The 18,602-nt window shown below is 37.8% G+C and overlaps 1 protein-coding gene across 2 annotated transcripts in view; it reads right to left on the reverse strand.

Moving 5' to 3' along the window:
- pde2a (phosphodiesterase 2A) overlaps window positions 1-18,602 on the reverse strand; it is a 182,084-nt gene that overhangs the window by 114,600 nt on the left and 48,882 nt on the right. The window contains exons 1-2 of one of the 2 annotated variants that reach the window (XM_030151866.1): window positions 4,621-4,783; window positions 4,313-4,403 (exon numbers count right to left, since the gene is read on the reverse strand). In XM_030151866.1, coding sequence (XP_030007726.1) covers window positions 4,313-4,403; window positions 4,621-4,655 — 126 coding nt within the window. In that variant the 5' untranslated portion in view covers window positions 4,656-4,783. Of the gene's footprint in view, window positions 1-4,312; window positions 4,404-4,620; window positions 4,784-18,602 lie in introns of those variants that run through there. The other variant, XM_030151865.1, reaches the window with a different exon arrangement.

An 18,602-nucleotide genomic window follows, 5' to 3' on the forward strand; every position in this document is an offset into this window, starting at 1 on the left:
ATGGATCTCACTCTCAGTAGTTTAATTTCAAGCGACCAGAGATCAATGCAGTAAATTCAAGTTGGAGGAGTGCACTCTGGATATATAACATGCAGCTGACAGCAGAATGAGATAATGTCACTTTGTCTGACCGCAGGTCTGTGCATCCTGTTACACACGAAGAACCAGTTGAAGGTACAGCATGCTCAGGCACTGATATGGGGGGATAAACATGACAAATTCATGGGGCTCAGAATTCTGGGGGGGCCCATAGAGCTGCTGTACAATAGAGCCATAGAAGTCGAGAGTCAGACTCTGAAAGCATTTTAAGTTTCAGGTTCGTTTCATGCTAACAAACTGCCCATGTACCTATATCCCCGCCCCCCAGTCTGACAGATTGAGAAGATAATGAATTTATGAAGGGTCCACAATGTCTATGTTTTCATGGGGCCCGCAAATGGTAGCGGTGCCCCTGACAGCATAATTTACATGAGTTTTGGGAGTTTTTTTGCAAGTCAACTTTTCACTTTAGAAGAAGATGTACATAAATATTCTCTGCTTATCTATCATGATAAATGACTGACTTTATTCCAATTTATGTTGTTACTCTGTAGTTCACATTTAATTTTTCTGCTTTGTGCTAGCAGCTGATTTGCACTTACTCTAAGTGCGAGCCATTAGTCTTTTGGCATCAAACATGACTGAATTTTCACGTGGAACATTCATAGGATGAGACAGGATGCTTCTGTGAGAAAAGCACAGGCTTTCTACAAATAGATCCTTGAGTTTCTGGGTAATTTAATAACACTGAATATTTCTGCATCCACTCAGGTCTTCACAGTAGCTCCTTGTACTGTTTTTGGATCCTTTCATACTGTGGTTATTTGGCGATACTTTACGACTTAATGACTATTTTGACCAGGTGGCTTTATGCAGCACAAAGGGGTCTAATCTACGCTGATGGTGCAGGTTTCTCAAGTGGATGATGGCTTACACTTTGGCCACATCTGCACAAAGGGTGTTTTCACCTCTAAAAATGACATAAACCTGACGACAAGATGGTTCAGGAAGAATCATCTTCTCTAAACTAAGCCTTGAACATCAATGAAAAGTCTGGAGAAGATTCAGTAAAAGTGCCGTAGCCTTTCCTCTCACTCTGTATAACACAGCAGGATGGGACATTTAATACAAGTACAGGGCCATGAGGCCTTGGCGGAGGTAAACGCTCTCACAGTGCCCCTCTGGTATTTTGTGTTGATTTCTCTCTAACAATAGGTTCCACTGCTGTGTGTGCTTGATGGGATTTGCTGAATATTGAGCTTTGTATTTTCTGCCTCCTGCTGAAAATCAGACAATTTGGTTCTCACATTAAGGAGGAAAGCAGAATAAACCAAGAAGAATGCACACCGACCGTTTCACATAAAGCTGAAATGGTCACGTCAGATCTGGAGGGAAACATCCATGCATTTTCATGTTCTTTGTAAAATGAAAATATGAGAGGTTGGTTCGCTCAGCTCCATGGGTTTTACAGTTTTTTAGGTCATTGCTATCATTGCTTTTTTTTTTCAACTGGCTTAAATTAAGCTGAAGGCCAAAGAAGAAGATCAAACTTAGCATATTCTTATCCAGACTGGTTGCGTGTGAATGGCTCACAAAATATCTCTTCTGCACTTCCTGTGATTTTGCCCTTGAGCAAAACAATGAACTCCTACCTGCATTGGTGTGTATGTTGCATGAAGATAAACATACGTCGATATAGCAACAGGGTGATGAGTGTGTACAGGCATCATCATAGTAATCACATTTTTGTAGTTTGATTAGAGATCTATTACAAGGACAGACATGAACATGTGGGCAGGCATACACATGCACAACTGCAGTAAATTAACAATGATCCCACTGACAACACTCTTCCTGTTGAGGAACCTATGCACTGCCCTAAATGAAAAATTATGACACTTTGAAGTTGGTAAAATCCAACAGGTTAACAGAAACACATTATATGGACAATAGTTAATCTATCTGTGGTGCTAGATCATGTAAACCTACACAAATCTAAACAGGAATAATGATGTGTTTTTGTTTCTTTAGTTTCTGATTTTCAACCCAGTGTTTCCCTTTGCTGTGAAACTGCAAGTGTAGTTTTACCAAATGAGAAAACTGTCAGGAATTTTGTGCAACTACAATAGAGAATGATTAAAGTGATAAAGGCAGATATAACACTCCTTTCTGCTGGTGGTTTCATTGCCAATGGCACACACACTTGCAGAAAATCTTAGACTAGAGTAAAGAATGTGTGTAAATGGACAGAGAAAAAACAACACACACATACACAACAATGACGATGAAATACATACAAACTTCCTTTTTTTTTTTTTTTTAACAAATATTATGAAACAGTTCAGTCTGTCTCAGTCAGTCTGACCACAATGATTCCCTACCGAATTAATCCTCACATCTGTTCTGAATGAGAGATTGACCTGCTGCTTTTACTTTGTCTTTAGCTGAGATGCACATACAAGCCATCACACATACATACATTGCATTCATATGGCACATACACCGCTACGCTATGCAACATACAACCAAAAACACAATTTCACCAATACAAGATTACACACACAGCCTTCATAGACACTCCAGCAGTTGAATTTACATGCATTTTCATGATAATCCGTTCAACCAGAGTAGAAGAGTTATGAAATCACCAAAACCTTTTTTGTGGTAAGGGACCAAAATTCTCCCCACTCCTGAGCTTTCATGACCCAGACAAATGTGGTTCTCCTGCAGGGGGCGCTGCACATGGGACATGTTCACCAGCAGCTTAATCCAAGACTTTACAGTACAAATCTACTGACAACAAACCATTTACAAACAAGCAGGCTGTAACAGAGGAATGCAGCTGGACAAGACTTTCAACAACACAACCCGACTGCATATGTGGAGCGCTGACTCAGAGCCACATAAACACTGTAATGCAAGACACCACAACTGCACACAATCATGTACAAACACACACATATACATACGATATATATAAATAGTACATACTATAGCCCTGAAGGCGGAATTAATAAAACTACGTGCCAACATAAGCAAACAAACACATTAAACACACAGAGACTTCATCTGAAATTTGATGCAGCTGCATTGATTAATTTATTAACACTCACATAAGCAAACCACAAAAAGGCACACAATCACACACACACACATATTTAACATACTAAAGCTGAAATGAACATCCATATTATTATTGTATGTCACAATACCTATAACACTCCTTCCTATTCATCTCAGCATTATTTATGTAGTTGTTCTCATCTATCTCACATGTGACTAGTGTGTGTGTATGTGTGTGTGTTTGTGGGAGTCTCATCACTACATGTGCACATATGCCTGCATCTCTGTAAGTGTGTGTCCTTCTAGGTAATTGGATCTGAGCAGAACATGTAGACACTGGCAGCCAATCAAAGATTTTTTCAATTTTGCTGCCAACATTAAATCCCTCTGCTACATAAAACAGAAATGCAGCCACATGTGAAAACATATTGTGTACAAACACACACTGGAGTGATGCAGCCTAGTGGCACATGTTGGAATAGAAGCAATTTTAAATTTGGAGTATTAGCATGTATGTCACAGTTCAGCGGTGACAGAAAAGAAAGAGCAACATGAGCTGAAAAAATTAATAATTTGTAATAAGTTCAGAAGGAAATTTAAAAGGACGTTGATTTAAAATGCACTCACACACAGTCATATACCATTCACACAAATACTGAATAGTGTTTAATTTCCTCCCTTTTATGTTTATGACAATTTCATGTTTTGTCTTTCTATCTTTTATCACTCATAGATTCACACAAATAGACACAGCCCCCTGTAAGTAATAAGTATTTCACTGACTCAATAAACAGAGAAAGACAGTAACTTCAACAGAAGTTGAAACTTACCTCCTCCAGATAACAGTTCATCTTTTCCAAAACACAAGAACAGTGGGGGAATTTTTAAAAAAAGCCAAAAAGGAGACAGAAGTGTGTGTGTGTGTGTGTATGAATGTGTGTGCGTGTGTGTGTGTGTGTGTGTGTGTATGTGTGTGTATGTGAGAGGAAAAGAACTAAAAAAATAACAGGATGAACAGGGAATCATAGAAGTGTAGAACAGCAAAGTCCAACAACAGACCTAGTGTCTGCATGGAATTCTTTCAAAGGTGAAATTGACAAAGGAAAAAAAAAGAAGGGAAGAGCAAAAAGAGAAGAGGGCAAAGGGCGTGAAGCATATAGCATCCTGTTTTCCAGATAGTGTGAGACGGAAAGAGAAACACGGATCCTACCTGGAGTTGTTCAGACAAAGTAGTGGACTGTCTGGTAGTCAGGGCTGGAGCTGAACTCTCCTCGGGACGAAGAAACACTTGCTGACCGCGTCTGCAGACATCAAAAAATAACAGTTAAGACCTGTATGTGCGTGTGTGTGAGTTCCACACAAACAGTCAGCTGGTGCCGTCTGACTGATAAGCCGGAGAAAGAGCATTTTCATACAAAGACACACAGGAATTTGGGTGTGTGTGAGGGAATGTCAGAGAAAAGGTGTGTGTTTATGTGTGTATGTGTGTGTGTCTGCGTGACTGTGTGAAATCCTTACAGGTCCTTCCCTTTATTCCTTTCGAGCGCAGTCATGTCATTTCCACCTGTCGTACGCAGAGAGAGCGCTTGGAGTCACACTCACATTCACACACACAACGGCGCACTGATGCACACACTCTCACTGCCAGGCTGAGACTCACACTGACGCTCCAACACCACGAGCTTCAACACATTGAGCCGAGAGTGAACACAGTCCCTCCTTCTCTCTCCTCCAACCTCCTCTCTCTCTCTCTCTCTCTCTCTCTCTCTCTCTCTCTCTCTCTCTCTCTCTCTCTCTCTCTCTCTCTTTGCTCCTCCTCCGGGTCTTACTGCCTCTGTCACCCCCCCCCACTGTCATTGTGACACGAGCACACAAAATACAATGCAAACACAAGGTGACAGAAAGCCACAATTAAACTAAATGTTAAATTATTTTGATAGAAAACCTCACTGTTTTTGCTTCAACAACCACCAGTAACCAAAACCATCTGGTGATCTAAAATGTTTAGCAAGTTTTCAACCTCTAATCCTATCAATACATGTAAATAATTCAGGTAAAATACAGTTTCTCAGCTTTGTATTGACATCAAACATGACCCATTTGGACATTCAGAGGCTCCGTAGTAAATATGGAAACACTGTCATTTCCTGCAACATTGATTCACCAATAAAATTCATGGAGTTTGACAAATGACAGTAATTCTAGAGGCTTGATTTTGTATTCAGTTAATGTCATGTTTTGCTGAAAAAGTCACTGTCTGTCAGTTTTGATCTTTGAATTTACACTTTTATGAACATCTACATGATCAATACATTAAATATAAGAAAATACCTGATTTTCACTGACATATGCAACATGCACAGGGAATATTCAGAAATATTAATAATAAATGGTTGTAAATAATTCAGAAACGGCTAAATATAGCGAAAAAAATAATCTGTGAGGCACCACAAAAACAGTTTTAGGTCTTTAAGGGGAAAACAAAGTGATGATTCTTTAGTTCGTTCAATTTCAACAAACATCTGACCGTGTGTTCAACGCTTACAAGACACAGTTTTGAAAGACTCTAACAGGTGACCTCTTGTGGATAAATGAAGTAGTATACACACACGCAACACTGTTCTGCTAGTAGATAGCTGCTTAGAAAGGAAGTTGCCTGTAAAAACTGTCTGACAAACTGATTACACGTCAACTTGTTCAACCACAATCACAATCTTAACAGTAGAATACTGCCAAGATTGTTAAGAAACACTTACATAAATCTATTTCTTTCAATTATTTATTTATTTTTTTGCAAAGAGTGACAATTCCGACTTTAAAATTAAGCAGACACAATACATGTATTTCTCAGAAACAAATCTTGAAAAGCATTGAACCCTAATGTAGATCAACACCCAGCTTTGCACACACATCACACAAAAAGCACATTTATAATGCAACGAAGATCTAAAAGATTTATAGATAATATTCACCGCGGTGCCTGTGTACATTTAATCAGCTGCCATATTCATCATATCATCCCCGTTCTGTAGCGGTAAACGTCCCATGTGACGCTGACAGCTGTGAGGTGACATTGGTGGTGACGGGACATTTAGCATGAAGCTGTTCAACAGTTTGAATAGAACCGCCTAATGGAGTCCATCAATCTGACAACAAAGCAGAGTCATTAACTAAAAACATGCCTGCCTGTAGCCACACACACACACACACACACACACACACACACACACACACACACACACACGTGTCAGATCACACATTATAAGCAGGTGAATTGCTTTAACATTTTACTAATGTTTCACACAAGTGCAGTTTCCTTGCACCTTAAGATCTCTTACTTTTTTATATACTTATATTTCATAGTTTTACATCTTATATATTTTTACAGGTTGTATTTATTGTTCTGCATTTTTCATGTCTATTGTTATGGGTTTTTAACACCAACAGAGATGCACTAGTAATTTCACTGTCAGCCTGGCTTAAATCCACAATAAAGCTATTCTATTCTATTCTATTCTATTCTATTCTGTTCTTTCAGTTTTTTCCCTGCAATGTCTGAATATTTTTGTGTGATGTTTTCCAGAATGGTGAAGTTAAAAGGCTATTATTTATATGTAGATCACATTAAAGAGTATCAACTGGATAAATTTGAGGCTATCACAGGGGAACATTCGCCGTGTTGGATTACAAGTGGCTGGCCGGGCCAAAGCAGCCCCTGCAAATCAAATAATTTAAGCAGCTTGGCTTCTAATGCGCAAAAGTGGCCTGACTGAGAGTAGACTGATAATTGGTTGGGAAATCTATCAGAACTAGGTACAGTTGTTTACTAGTGGTCGGCAGCAACCATAATTTTGCATCACTGCTAAATTGAAAAGCTTAAATTAGCAAATCACATTTAATCAGAGTCCTCATTAAGCATCTTTGAAGAAAACAAGGAGTACTTCAGATTACATTATTGTGTCTCAGGGTAAATGTAATCTGTATGTTCTAGATGCTATGCTTAATTTAGCTGTGCCATGAATAAATGGAATGAAATATTGAAATGTTCCAGCCGCTCTGCTTAATTAATCTGTGACATTCTTACATTGAATCAAATATTGAATCTCAAGACACTTTCTTACTATTACAACGCTTGGATCGGCATATGTGAAAAATATAATGCCTTAGAAATTTTCTGTTTAGTCTGATGTAACATGCTTTTTGTGTGTGTGTGTGTGTGTGTGTTTAATCCATAGTTTAAAAGCAAGACGAGTAGAAAAGAAGAGATTGATCCTCGGTTCACAGTGTGTTGCAGTGTAAAATGCCATGATATCCCACTAAACCCTAAAGCTGCCTGTTTTGTAAACACGCCAAAAGGTTACTCCAGTGTAGCAGAGTCCCACTCTATTGACCAGTGTTGGCAAATAGCAGCAAGATACACAATGAAATCATCAACACATAGTTCATATTGTTACAGTTCATATTTTGCACTGAGCTTGCCATAGATAGAGCTCCCACGAACACACTCCCTAACAGATAGGACCGTACACACACATACACATATACACAAAGGAAAGTACAAATACACACCTGAAAAGGGCTGGTTCAAAGCAAATTTCTCTCAAAGAGTGTCTCTCTTCATCTGCCATGGAGTCTGTGATCTAGATTACCTTTCACACTAACACACACACATGCACAACAGAAATTACCCTTACGTAGTTCGGCAAATAGAGTATTGATCTCAGGTTTGTGATTAAAAAAGGACTGTTGTTGCTGCTCAAATGCAATCAACACACATAACTACCCAGTGGTGGCTTACTCACTTGATTGGTCTTTGACACTTAAAACACACAAGTGGCTGCACATGCACACACACGGAGGCGACATGAATAACTACAGTGACGAGGAATATAATTAGTGATCTAAGGAGCAGGCAGGAGGCGAGGATACAACCAATAACCTTGGTCTGCTCCATGTCTGCTTCAACGTACTATATGATCAAAGTGTGTGTCAACATCTATTTGTGTTGGTGGGTGTTTCTGTAGCTGTCTGTATCCTTTATATATGGACAGTAAAAACAGTGATTGAAAGCGCATATGTACAGAAACGTGTGTGTGTGTGTGTGTGTGTGTGTGTGTGTGTGTGTGTGTGTGTGTGTGTGTTTGCTTCGACTCCCATAAAGAAGCTGCAGAGTGATTGAAAGCTATAAATGGTGAAGGTGCACTCAGGGGAATAGGGCTAATCTACATAATGGTGGAGCTATATTAATGGCATCCCAATGCATGTACACTCTTGCACGCGCGCACACACACACACACACACACACACACACGCCTGGGTGTCAACCGAACAGCAGCCTCTGTCATCCCCCACTCAACCAGTTTCCTTGCAGCCCTTCTGAATGCAACAGGGAAAATGACTCAAATAAGGATATAGAAGTTAATAAAATAAATCTATTTATATTAAAACACTGAACTCTTTTTCTTTCCAAGTGTGCTTGAGTTAATATTTGTTTATAAACTCATGTGATTAAGTATTAATTTTTAAAGTAAACACTGCAGTTAAGAGATTAATGCAAATAAAAAGCAACAGGATCTTGAAAAATCAAGCCATTTGTGTCAATGGATAAATGAAAATATTTGAGTGCCTTTCGTTTTAGAATGTCTTTCAGCGCAGCTCAATCTATCCATTCTGGCTCTAAAAAGCAAACTGTCGTGGTTGACTTCAGAAATGTGCTTGATGAGCAATGTGCATCTGGGAAAATGCTTCTGCTGGGTAGGAAGCTGGCACTAAATGGTTGTTGCTTGGAGGGAGAATAAGGTGAACATTACAGAAACAGGCAAGATGATGAGGTTTTCTGCAGAAATTCTGTTAATAAATCCACATATGCACAGTTAACTATTAATCCTGTGTGTAATATTCAAAAAGTGTTTAAATTGGTTTAAATTTTAATTCAGTGATACTGACATTCATCTATGTATCAAGAAGAGGCAATATGAGCTTGTCTCTACTACTTTTATTAATATTGTGCATGTCTTATCCAAAGGAACAAATAATTTTGCACTTATGCTGTTGTTTTCACCCAAAACATGTTTGATGTTCTTTTACCATCATCGTTTAAAAGGTACATTAAAAGTGTACAATATCCTCCAGTCTTTTCTTGTTTTTCCATCAAAAATGTTCTCTGAAGTATGCACCTGTTTTCTGTTGACAGTGTAATATTCATAATTCATACTGTGTTGCATTGTTCAGCTGACTTCCTCTGTTGCAAAAGAGTGTTTTGATGGAACACTTGATCCATCTGTAAGTTGTTTGTCTATGAAGATGTACTGTAAAGCTATACAGAGAGCTGAAAAACAAGGCTACTGGAGTGATCCCTGCTGTGGCACTAAATGCTTAAAATCTATGCCCTCGCAAAACTGTAAAGCGCTTTGGACAAAACTGTCCCTGTACACAGAGTGACTAAGACTTAGAGAAAGGTATGCATCTGAGTGTGTGTGAGAATATTACTTAACCTTATTGTTGGCCATAGTTAATTTCCTTAAACAACACAAGCAGTTAAACAACAGCAGGAAAGCGACAATGACACGCCCTACTTTGCAAAGTCACGCAGACATACGCAATCACACACTTAGAGCGAGCTGTAATGTTTGTATTGATAACGAATTTCAACAGCACACAGGGTTTGTTAACCTGCCTCCACTCAGAAAAGCAAAGCACTGAAACGCTGCCTCTAAGGAACAAGCATCAATAAAACTGTGATGGAAAGAAGAGCCAACATACTAAAGATACCGACATGAAAGGAGTCTTCATTTATGATCACACGTGTTATATTTTCACCTAATGTTGATAGTTTGCATGTGGGCAAGTGAAACAGGAGTGAAAAAAGAGTTTGATCAAGTGGGGGAAAAAAAGTTCAAAATCCTCCAGCTCCACCCTGACTCCTGCACCTTCACTTCTACACAGAGCCAAATTCGAAGGTTTTCATTTTACTTGATTTTTAAAGGATTCAAAGCTATTTAAACTGTACAGAATGTGCTTCAAGCAGAATATGAATGACGAGTGTGTTTCAAGGTAAGTGAGTAGGCGTCGTTTTATTCAGATGGTAAATACTGTGTGTCACAAAAGTCATGTTCTTCGATTATGAACTTGTTCACCGCTGAACTTCACTGCAGAAACATCTCTGTATTGTGCAGAATGTCTGTATAGCAAAACTAATAAACCTTGGCTTCTATTCATCAGGAGTCACAAAGCTGCCTGGCGTCAACATTTTGAGTGGCTGGTTAGTGGTTGCTATGCGAGTTAGGACGTTGGCAACCTGAACAGTTTATAAGCCAGTTTCCATACCAACACACACTCTCTGCTAACTATAGTCCATCTTAACGAGAACTGAGGGGGATGGGAGGAGAAAAAAGATGAGAGAAGATGAAGATTCAACTGCTCTGCACAAATATCTGTGTATTTCACTGCAGTTTGCAACCACACCTAATAACAAACACATTAGTAAATGTATTGATTCACACGCGTATGTAGTTTTGCATGGTACATTTGACATGTACTGGACATAATTACAGGTAGCAAGTGAAAAGAAACAGAAGGTTAATGGTTTCTGGTTTCCTCCTTGCTGGTTCTGATTGACAGCTCACTACTGATAAAAGTGGATTCTGTTCAGCAGGTAGTTATCTAATATCGTACATGTCTTTCCTCCAGTGTCCAGTTACCTTTTTAAATTATGCCGAGTGAAAAGCACAGAGATTCACAATTCAGAGTAGAAGAGATTGGCTTCCAGCTGCAAAAAGAACACAGGCTCTGCAGGCTTGTTGTTTGATCACGCTACTGTGACCTCTTCATAAGAAGTGGAGCGACCCAGGACTGGACTGAGCTCTGCCTCTGTCAGTGTAATTGTTTCTGTGGACATCATAAGTGATCCTCTGATCCATGTGAAGGCCACTGTCTTTCACTGCTAATCTATTGGGGCCCCTGGTGGATTTAAAGCAACACAAATACCAACTGGGTTGGTTTCATATTATAACCTATATACTGGTATTATAATTGAGACCAAAATACTGTAAGGATGCACATTTTTATCTGTTTTCCACAGTTTTTGGATAAAATACCCATTCATCTACAACAGAGGATGACCAGTAGTTGAATTTTAAAGGCTGTGGAGCATGAAAAAGCCAATAGCTGATGAATCAGTCAATTTCAACCCTTGAAAAACAAAAATAAAGGTACCCTTGGAAATAGTCTTTGATTACAAATTGGACAGCTGTTGAAATGATCAAAGCAATACATTCATAAATAAATGAATGAATAGAACTGGATCAGTAAGCATAAAACTCACAGTAATTAATCATATATCTGTAGCCAAACTCAGTATTACAATAACCATAAAAAAGATATTTTTGATTCATTATAAACCTCCAATGGGACAAATTATCCCACCACTCTCTAGATAATTAATGGAAACACTGCAGGAGTATTAACAGGAAGTATCGATATTGTTTACTTCATCTAAATAATGTCAATATTGTAATAATCCTGGTCCAAAATTATGTTAATAAGCAGAGTTTCTATTTAGATATCAAAAACTAAAAGCCATTACACACAGCCTGCACTTTCCCCTGCATTTTATTTTATTATTTTTATTTTATTTTTTGTCCCCCTGCATTTTATAAAAGATGGTGAAATTGTGATTCACATCATGGACCATGATTCTATCTCAACAGGTCATCATGTGATCACCATAAGATCTTTTGGCCAGATCCTCCAGCTTTACCCAAAACTCAGAAATTCTAGCGCAGAATCATCATGTCAGCCAAGTAACACTATAGCAGAAAATACTCAACTAAACTGATTATTCTGTTATTCTCTCACCTGTAGGAACATAAATTACACTCAGGATGTTGCCTTTTACAATTAACTGATGATTAAATGTGATGTAAATTCAAGGTTATTCTTATAAAATAAGTCAGGGAGCATCCATTTCCAGAGCCAATACTGCATGTTTCTTGATCCACAGTATGATTAAACAACAAGCATTCCACAAATTATGACCTTTGACCCCCTCCTGTTTGTCAGTTAGTTAATGTAATCACCTGTTACCATGTTAACAAAGGTCTTTGTTTTGTTTTTTGTGTTTTTTGTTGTTTTTGGTTTTTTTTGCATCAGTTGGTGGTTTGTCTATTATGTACCTGCTATGTTCAAGCATCTTGCAAATGTAAGAAACCACAAACAAATCACACCTAAGAGGATGTGGAAAATGTAGTATAGTACCGTACAGTTTTGCATTTCAAGTAGCCACAGTGACAAAAATCACCAAAAACTGTGAAAAATTGCAACAAATTTCCTATTCATTTCAAAAGGGATGATACTGTGACAGTGATTGATCCCATACTTTAGAATCACATATTTTGTCATGGATTTAAGTAAAACGAAATCCCAGTTTAGGCTTTATATTTTCTCCTGATTTTGCACAGAATGTTTAGACATAATGATTAGAGTGGAGTGGAAATACTTGAAACTTTTCTTTTAAAACTTCTTTGACGCAGACTGTTTACGAGTACACCATATTTAACCACAAATGAAGCAACCTGTGTCCTCTTCAGACAATGTGGCTCCAAAAGCTAAGTGACTTGCATACTGCCACATTAAACTGAATAAGTAATGAAAGCAGACATTTATCTAATCCAAAGAAACTCACTCTCTTTGCCACAGTTTCCACAAAACCTATATAAAATTAAAATAATTCATTCAGCCAGTTCTCCTCTTTCTTATTAGAAGATGTGAATGAGAAGCTTGTATTTGAGGGCTACTCCAGGCCAAACTTCAGTTACCTGTTTAACACACTGACACACTGTTTTTAAATGCGCATCAGTTTCCTAGCTGTTATTGGATTTTGAGAAGTATCTTTGTGTTTGCACATGTAAACATAACATTCCTTATTCAGTAACCCAGATAAGACCCAGATAAGGGTTTAGAGAAACCTGAATGCTCTAGCTATAGTACTCTGACAGAAACTGGGACACTGCATGTATGCATTATTATATACCATTTCTGATTGATGCGGATTACTGCACAGGCAGCGAGTGACACAACAGAAAAACAAATAATAGTGTCAGTAATGAAAGTGCATCTCTAGAGTGGCAGAAAAACAGACTTTTGAAAATACATGGCAGATTAGATGGAAAAAAAATATTGGGATGCCGACCTGTTCAATTCTGTGTACAGTAAAACGCATCACTGGACTTCAGTTTCCCCAACGCTAACAGGGCAGCGAGTCGTGAAAAACACTATGTGGGCAAAAATCAAACTAGTCACTGAACTGTATCATGATCACCCTCTCCCATCATTCTCAGCTTCAGATCTTCATCCACCTCCTTTATACCACCTCCAATGGGGTCATTCCATATAATTTCATCAAGTGGTCCCCAACTGACCCTCTCAGATTTTTCTAAATTTTTACATACTTCTAGTACATTATATATGACGGAAAAATCCAAAATTTCTAGGCTTAATTGTAAATAGTTCCAAACTTATGACCATTTGAAATATCATAAAATTGCTACCAAAATTAAGACTTGAAATTTTCTGCTATATTCAGGCCTCTATAACTTCTGAACAACAAGAGCTAGAGGTCTGAAATTTTCAGAATCATTTCACAGGAATCTATAGTCCTAAGAAATGTGAAAATATTTACTTAAAATTTATAATTGCATGTTACAGAGAATGACAAATTTGAGATTCAATCCATTGCGAACTTCTAAAATGCTACATTTGGCCACTCATTACACAAAAACTAATCATCATATTCATTAGAAATTTTATGTGCTATATCTTGGCTACTTAGGGAGTGGATCTGTGTAAAATGAAAGTCCTATGTTATATTATGTATGATATATGAACAGCTTAAAATCAACAATATCTGTCCGACCTTGGCATTCAAAGGTCAATGTCAGCATGTGGGATAGGTAGTATCACAAAATAAAAGACACCATGTGAAAGGACAGGAATTGCCCTAAATTTTGACACCAAGCACAACTTGCTTCTATAAATCCTTCTATGTTAAATGTTCAAATTAAATATGGACGTTTTTACCCTCATATTTGGTGGGAAATTTTCTTAAAATCTGTTGATTTCTTATGGAATGACCAAATGGTAACAATGGCAGAAAAACAGCTGGAGGGACATGTTTGCTTGTTGACCTCAGGCCCTTTTCCTGGTAGTAGGTGAAGACCAGTAAGACAAATCTGAAATGTAGTGTTTGCATTTACGAGTCCAATATAAAGCAAAGTGGACTAATTTTCCAGAATGACTGTCAATATGATGTGAAATTTGACTAGCAGTTACAGAAATGTCAGACTAAATGACTATGTTGTATTGTAAATATCACTGTTGCCTTGCCTACAAACAGCAGCAGTAAGAGTGACCAGGATACTATTATTTATCATCTTTACAGGGATAGGATCTCACAGGTTCCTCTGTGTTCCATGTACACCCTCTGAAATGAATATGATCAAAACTGGGATAAGCCTCAAAAATGGGATACTATTGCACACAGTTACAGTTCAGTGGTTTGTTGAAGCTGAAAGAGCCCCAAACATGGGGAAAAACACTTGAAATTAAAAAAAAAAAAAAAAAAAAAAACACGTTCCTTCTGCAGCTCTCTCCTCTTAGTTCAAATCACAAGATGCCGTTTCACACCGCTATGGAAATGATTCGGCACTTGGGAATGTTTCTGATCCAGGCTGACTCTAATCAGTGATCAGTAATTATACCTGTCAGTCATGTTTTTAACCCCCTTACATAGTCGAACATATGTGATTACCCATATTTTTTTTACAGCTCAAGTCCACAGAACAGTGTAGAATTGATTCCTATAAAACCACTGAGATTACAATGTGCAGAATTTTTGCTCAGTTACACCACTAAAGCCCTGCAGATTTAACCAGATGGACACTATGAATCAATGAATGGATGCTATGGAAAAGGAGCAGGTAGATTCTGAATATAAGCATTTTTTTTTATTTAACTGTTAAATGTAATATATTAAATGTCACACATTAGTTCAGCAAGACATATTCAGGTTCTCTGTTCTGTCAGATTATCAGCTAACAATGTAAAGAATCTTAATTTCCGCTGATAAATGCGATTAAACTCAAGCCACCTTCCTTTTTCCTTCTCCTCTTTCTCACTTTACTCCTCGCTCCACAACAATTCATCATGCTCTCGCTCATCCTTTCATCCCCTCTCTTTTTAAATCTTTTGCTACCTATCACTGCTTTCTCCCGGTTTCTCAAATAAGACAAAAGTGGACAAATAAGAGGGATCTCCACACCGACTCCACCACAGAAGCCTTTATCCCAAACCAGATTAGCCCGATGACCTCCTATTCCTGAGTGTACTTCTCTCTTATCCATCTATTCCCTGCTCTGTAACCATCATTGATCATATAATGAGCTACTGTTGAGGCATGGGTGCTGCAAATGAAACCAAAGAGGAAAAAAAACACAGCAAATCTTCTGATTTGAGAACTGGAACCACTGACTATTTTATGTCGACTAATTGTTTTAGCGTCGCATGTCTGTTCCCACTGTAAAATAGCAACTTAGAAGCATCCAAGAGATACAACTCACACAAGAGACAGATTTGTGTGAATGCAAAAAGGACGATAGGAACAAAAGTGTGTTTGAGTCTGTGTTTGTGTGAGCGAGAAGAGCGCTCCTCTGCTGTCTGTTTCCTTCCTGATGTGCTGTTCAACAGTATCCACTTGCACACAGTGGCACACAGCCTCAAACACACATTTCCTTCCCTTAGTATTTTAGTTATTACCATTCATGTCAAAGGTGAGGAAGAAAACAAGTGTGAGGTAATGGTGATAAAATCCAAAGGACAGGGAAGTGAAAGAGTCCTAGTAACATGACAACTTTTGCAAATGGGAAGTTAAATGCTGACAATCATCAGTCACTATCAGCTATAGGTGCAAAAGATGACAAAGATAATGTTTCTGCTATCTGCTAAGAAATATGAAAGATATATATCACCTAAAAGGAAAATAAGCACTGCGGTAAATCTCTGACTCAGAGAAGGCAGAAAGAAAGAAGTTAGATCAAGGTTACAAGGTGGAGAGACAGAAATGAAAGGAAAGAACAGCCTGGCGAGGAGAGAGAGGCAGTGAAGAAGAATGGTGGTAAAAAGGAAACACTGCGGCAACAGCAGCAGCAGCTGTGAAAGCAAAGCAAAATAATAGATAGAGAAGTCACACAGGGGCAAAAAGAGAAGAAAAGGAGAAACAGCAAATCACTGCAGCAAACCAACAAAACTAACTTCATCTTTTTCGGGTTTTTTTTTTTTTTTTTTTTTTTTTGGTTTTAGTTTCTTTCCATGAAATTACCCAACAACTAATGAGGTGTGGGCGTCCAACAGTGTCTGCACTCTGCACTCTGGAGTTGCAGTTTGTAAAGTGGGTTTGGAAATACAAAGTGAATATTTGTGTGGTCTGTGTTTGTTTGTGCAGGAACCTGTATGAATGTGTGCAATTGTCAAAACCAGACAGATCAAATAAAGAATGTCTGGCATATTACCTCTATATACTCTTCTTTCCTTTATTTCTTTCTTCTAATTGGTTCTTAGTTCAGCCAATCTGACCACAGTCCTGAAGCTATCTCCTGTGAGCCAGTGTGAGGGGGATGAATAGATGCTACAAGTGGTAATGATGATGACAACATCTGTGTGCGTGTTTGTCTGTGTGTGAAATAACCATGCTGACTGCTTTGTTGCTATGGTACCCCATCTTCCTGGGGTGCAAAAATCACAGAACAATTTATACCCACAATTTCCTCTCTATAATGAAGCGGCGCATTTGCTGACCCTGACGTGCACACACTTCAGCAGAAAAAAAAAAAAAAAAAAACACATTTGCAGCATCGTTATCCCTTTCAAAACGTATCTTTGACCCTTCACGACAAATAATGGATCAAAAAGAACCTAAGGAACTAAAGCTATATCCACGCTAATATTCTAAAGATCTCTGTGTAGAGTTTTGGTAACGTTACAGAAAACCAAATCACATAAAAAGATTCAGTCTCTTTGTTTTATTATGTCCTTCAGCTCAAGACAAAAAAGAAAAGAAAAACTAAATTCACACTGGGGGCTGATAACACTGCAGGATATAGGAATTGACACAAATTGCTGGGATAAGAGCTCACCTGCTGCGAATGTACTCAGTTGTATCGTAAAAAGTAGAATTTAACAACACAACAGCTGCTAAGACGGACAACAAGACTATAATCAGTAATTCAGTATCTATGTTGAATTAACAGCTGGTCATCAGGGCAATGTCTTGGAAAGAGGCATGTGAAAGTGGTGCGATAAATCAGTGAAGTAGACATAGTGAATTCCTATCTTTATGAGATGACGAACCTGTCCAACTCCAATTTCAGTTTTTCTTCATCCACTTTACAATGCAAACTCATTTGTAAACGTTTAAACACTGGAGTAAAGTGGAGTAAATGTGGTAAAATTTAAACCTTTTCAGTACTTATTAGTGGCTGTCAATGAGCTCTAACGTGCCTTTAGATCTTGTTTAAGACCATGAAATCAGATGTTGGAATTTTTTTGTGCAACACTGGGAGGGATGGGTGAGATATGTGAGGCCTTTGAGATCTGATTTTGCTGAGATGACTGCATGAATATGAACCCAAAATCCTCTTAAGGAAATATTTTTTTTATTTATCTTTATTTATACATTGATTCTTTACTTTGAGATCCTGTATGCCAAGACAATGATGAGCTGCTGTAAATGTTTTTGCTTTGTTTTTTTTACACCCACTCTCTGGGTGTGTATAGTTTGTGTATTTGTCTATTTTTTCAATGTGTGAAAAAAAATCTAAATTAAAAAAAAAAGAAGAAATCAGATGTTGGAACTGGCAAACATTTTTTTTTTGCAATTGAGGTGATAATTCTGTCTCTGGATTTGTTTGCCCCTAAAATATTGATGACAGATGTCTAATATCAGTCAGAAGCAGAGGGGAGAGCTGAAAAAAAAACCTTCTAAAGCACCTTGATACTTTAAATTCATGAAATCTCTGGTTTAAAGAGAATTAAACTATTTAGGTATAGCTGTTATCATTTTAACAAATCCAACAAACTCAACCTGTTCATTTACTGATGTTGGATGACGAAAATACAAACTACATCTTAAAACATTTAAAGATGTAGCAGGAAATCCTTGAAACTACATAATTAATTAAATACACTGATTTTTCAAATCAGTAAACAGACCAGTTGCTAGCATAAAATAAACCTTCATATGTAACTATTCAACAATTTTTATGGTTTAGTTTAGGTGCTGGTATCACTTGCTGAAGGTTAGGGAAATATAACAGGGACTTAGAGGAAAAATTTACAAAAATATGATAAAAATGACCATTTTTTTAATCCAAAACACAATCTACTCCTTACAATAGCTATTCTAAAAAATTCTAACTGACCGTACAGGGTGGGGAAGCAAAATTTACAAT

Source organism: Sphaeramia orbicularis, chromosome 13 (genome assembly GCF_902148855.1).
Source record: "Sphaeramia orbicularis chromosome 13, fSphaOr1.1, whole genome shotgun sequence".
NCBI classification, from domain to species: Eukaryota; Metazoa; Chordata; class Actinopteri; order Kurtiformes; family Apogonidae; genus Sphaeramia; species Sphaeramia orbicularis.